The following is a 4188-nucleotide window of genomic DNA, read 5'->3' as shown; positions in this document are numbered from 1 at the left end:
ATTTATTTATTTATTTATTTTGCCTTCGTAGCAAGATTCGTTGAAAGATAACCTTGGATTTAAGCAGCTTTGACATCCGCGATAACCCAAGGAAATGAAGTGTTTTTTACAGCAATAAGTCAACAAAGGTTATGCATATCTTAAAAAACAGTTGATGCATATCTAAAGAAAGTTCCTAAACCGGACCGCTTGTCCCTACCGCTGTCACCCACCCACCTCGTTTCCTCGCACTACATAAACCCCCTCCTCTTTATTACTCACTCATCCTTCAACTTAAAAATCCGTCTTAAATTGTTTTCGACTCAACTCTTCTTCATCATAAACCCTCGTCTACGTTACTTCCCTATCAACAGATCTCTCATAGTTTTATTGTTTAGCTAATTAAAGAAATATGTGTGGCGGTGCTATTTTAGCTGATATCATCCCTCGTAACCGCGGCCGCCGCGAAGCAGCTTCACAGTTCTGGCCAAACTCATGCTTCGATAAACTCGGTCCCTTTGAGTCCTCTCTGAGCCAAGCTAGCAATCAGGAGGAGTCATTTACTCTCAAACGACCCCAACCCCAACCCGCTTCAGGTATCATATTCTCTCATTTCATTTCTTGTTATAGGTTTTTCCTCCATGTTCATGTTTCAAAGAAATTGATTTTGAATGTGGAATTTATGCAGAAACAGGGGGTCTTGAGCAAGTGGAGAAGCCCAATGCCAAGAGGCAGAGGAAGAATTTATACAGAGGTATAAGGCAACGACCTTGGGGTAAATGGGCAGCTGAGATTCGTGACCCAAGAAAAGGAGTCCGTGTTTGGCTCGGTACCTTCAATACTGCCGAGGAAGCAGCTCGAGCCTACGACAGAGAGGCTCGCATAATCCGCGGCAAGAAAGCCAAAGTCAATTTTCCTAACGAAGATGAACATTACTCCTCCTCGCAAAATTCAACTACCAAGCCTCCTATGTACCAAAACCCCACCTGTCATTTCTCAAAAGGTTATGATTTTGGGTACGGTTCTGGTATGAATCAGGTTAGATCCTACTCTTCAAATGGTTTTAATGGCCAGCCAATTGTCGCTTCCGGGGAGGATGATTCTGGGTCCGCTTCAGAGGAGGTAACAAGACTGGTGGGCTGTAATCAGAACGTGAAGAGTAATATTTATATGGGTCAAGTGAAGCTGGAAGTGGAGGAGAAGCAAGAGAAGGTGAATAATAAGGAGGTGGTGGTGGTGGATTTGGGAACTGGAGAGGAAGAAAACGAGGTACAGCAACTGACCGAGGAGTTAATTGCGTATGAGAATTACATGAAGTTCTATCAGATTCCCTATCTGGACGGGCAATCCATGGCACCAAATGGTTCCACACAGGAAAACCTTGTGGCTAATCTGTGGAACTTTGATGATGTTTGTGTCGCACCTCCTGTCACATCGGCACCTCTGTAATGGCGACGGCAGTGTCTTGTCTTTTCTTTTTCTGCTTTTTCAGATGGTTTTGTAAACTGGCAATTGATGATTAATTATGTTTTTTCCTTTTTTTGTTGTGTGAAATATGTCTTGTTTCAACGAACAGTTATTTAACTTCTTGAATTTGCTGTCGAAATGTAAATTTTATGAGTTGATTGTCGATCAATAAAATTATTATCCTTCCCTTCATTTTCGTGTTTCTGTTTCCCGATTTGCAAGATGAGATTTTGAAAATGTTGCGAGCTCTAACGACGACTAGGGTTCTTCCTCATGTATATGGATTTCACTGTTAAATGGGTCTCCATGGGTCCTCCTATTTTAATGATCCGTACCGTCTGAACCGAAAGAGTAGTAGGTTTCATATATATATAGTTATCATACTTCCGAAAGATATATAAGGAATGAATATTCTTAAATCACTAAATTCATCACAAACACATGGGAAGCCTCGATTAGGTAAATAAATAATACATTAATTTGTGAATACCGATTAATTACTATACCTATTTATACATACATTCCCTTGACGTAAGCAAAATTGTGTAGGATAAATGATTCATGTAAATTCCATTTTGGATTTTCCGCGCAAATAGCAAATCAAGATGCTCTAATTGAGACCCAAGAAAGTGGCAGCGATGAATGAACTGGTTGATAACAAGGCATTAAAAAACTGAGGTCAAAAGTGTCGAGCGGAGGGAGAGGTTGAAAATTGAGAGGTTAAGTTAAACGCGGCTGAGGAGAAAGCAAATACAAAGTTGGCATGCTGTAAGAAGCAAGTGGGGAAGCTAAGGTGGTAAAAATCTGAAACTAGGAACTGCTTTGCTGGTTTTTTGATAAACTACCGCCTAGAGAGCCCGGTGGGCGCCCCTGGCATCTCTTTTTGTAAACTTGTACTACCACTCGTCTCCTCGAACACTTGAACGACTACGACACAAAACGTCGTACAGACGAATGAGGGTTTATGTTTCAAAATAAAAAATTACAGCCCTAATGATCTCCGGTACTTTTACTATGCATAGGTGCTTGGCACCCACCCGAAGCTTCCGCCCCTGCCTAGACCTAACATTATAAAAATATCAAAATAACCATCCGGGATTGACTGACACAAGGCCCCGGTTTTAGATTGAGTAAAATAACCTGATTGAATAAATAAATTATAAAAATATCAAAATAAAATTATTTTGAATAAAAATTATAAAAAATCAATAAATTTTAATAAATTATAGATGAAATTATCAAAGGACAACCAAATTAATTTAAAGTTTACTTTTTAAAAGATATAACCCGAATCAGGAGATAGATTTATCAAGTTTAAAGATAGAAAAAAGAAGTATTAATCATGTATTACAAGTCTAAAACACTCATATTAATTTTTTTCAAATATCTTATTAATTTTAATTCATAAAATTTACAACACCTAAAACCTTTTAATAAAATATTGCTCGCTTGAAGAGTATAATGATAATTTTGTTATTTTTATAAAAAAATATATTAAATTGGGTATTAAAAATAGTAAAATATCTTAATAAAGTTTATTAGTCATATTAAAATCATCAGAAACAAACAAAAATTTTTGCATTTTAAAAATATAGTGAAAATATTAAAATATCCTTGAAAGAAAAATTTTATGAATTGACATCTAAGAGTTTTTTTTTGGTTTTTTTTATTGTTATTAGATTGACTAAAAAAAATTTAGTATTTTAATAAATATAAAATATAATTAAAAAAAAGTTGGAGATCGCACTTTTCACGTGGTGCCTCCTAGCAACTGAACACTACTTTTATTCATGTCATTGAAAGTGTGAAGACATCCTTTTCTTTTCTAAATGGCATGAGGAGGTAGGGTGTCATTGGTAGTTTTTTTTTTCTTTTACTCACTTTTCTCTTTTATCTATGTGAAAATTATGCTGACAATATAAAATTTTAGAGCTGTCTTATTTATTGAAATGTCAAATTCAATTCTTATTTTTTTATTTTTATTTTTGTTTTTGGTCATTTTATAAATTTTTTATTTATTTTTTTATTTCTTCCTTCAATCCTTATTGATGATATATTATTTTCTCTAATTTGATCCTCCTTTTTTTATTGTGTTATTTTTGTTTGTCTTTTTTAAATTGATTTTTTTTCAATTTTAACCTTCAATCAAAATCTTAATTTTATTTTATTTGCAATTTTGATCCTCATTCATTTGATTTTTTTTGTCCTTTCATTAAATTGATTTTTGTTTTCAATTTCACTCTATAATAAAAAGTATAAATTTTATTTTTTTATTTCAATTTTGATCAACAATGTTTTAATTTCTTTTTTTAATCCTTTTTATAATTTTTTTTTAATTTCACTCTTAAACATTTAATTAGTTGAAAATTAAGGTTTGTTATTTTTTCAAGTAGGATGCTTTTAATCTAATAACCCAGATCATGAGTTTGAAAAGTTATTGTGAATTGATGATATGTTTTTTTTATGTATTTTCTTTCCAACTTTCATCTTTTGACATTTTCTTTTTTAAAAAAAATTTGGGCTTTATTGTTTTCTTTATTTATATTCCTTTGGGTTTTTCCGATCACATCTATTGGGTCGTGAGTTTAGTAGGTTAACTCAGATTGACTCAACTCTTATTACCTAGGTTACAAGTTTATCATGCTAACTCGGATTGACTTGGTTTTTTTTTTTTTTCTTTTTTTTTTTATATTTTTTCTTTTTTTTCATTTATTTTTTGTGTATTCCTTTCATTTTCTTTTC

The 4188-nt window shown here is 33.3% G+C and overlaps 1 protein-coding gene across 2 annotated transcripts; it reads left to right on the top strand.

The window, feature by feature from the left end:
* Positions 1 to 249: 249 nt before the first annotated feature.
* On the top strand, positions 250 to 1638 carry LOC105119414 (ethylene-responsive transcription factor RAP2-12-like). Of its 2 annotated transcripts, none has more exons than XM_011017554.1 (2): positions 250 to 575; positions 674 to 1638. In XM_011017554.1, the coding sequence occupies exons 1-2, from the start codon at positions 392 to 394 to the stop codon at positions 1426 to 1428; spliced, it is 939 nt and encodes a 312-aa protein (XP_011015856.1). In that variant the 5' UTR covers positions 250 to 391; the 3' UTR covers positions 1429 to 1638. The 2 variants fall into 2 exon arrangements, with proteins under 2 accessions (XP_011015856.1, XP_011015854.1); XM_011017552.1 differs by having other exon boundaries at positions 253 to 575; positions 668 to 1638.
* The last annotated feature ends 2550 nt before the right edge of the window (positions 1639 to 4188 follow it).

The sequence above is a fragment of the Populus euphratica genome, unplaced genomic scaffold (genome assembly GCF_000495115.2).
Source record: "Populus euphratica unplaced genomic scaffold, PopEup_1.0 scaffold2898.1, whole genome shotgun sequence".
NCBI classification, from domain to species: domain Eukaryota; kingdom Viridiplantae; phylum Streptophyta; class Magnoliopsida; order Malpighiales; family Salicaceae; genus Populus; species Populus euphratica.
The sequence above is the reverse complement of the archived record's forward strand: the minus strand, read 5'-3'. Positions and strand labels throughout refer to the sequence as shown.

What these genes read in the sequence shown, in the direction of transcription:
- LOC105119414 (XM_011017552.1), top strand. Translation starts at nt 392, where the DNA reads ATGTGTGGCGGTGCTATTTTAGCTGATATCATCCCTCGTAACCGCGGC. An exon ending in CCAACCCCAACCCGCTTCAG is followed by an intron (nt 576 to 667) that starts GTATCATATTCT and finishes GAATTTATGCAG; the next exon opens with AAACAGGGGGTCTTGAGCAA.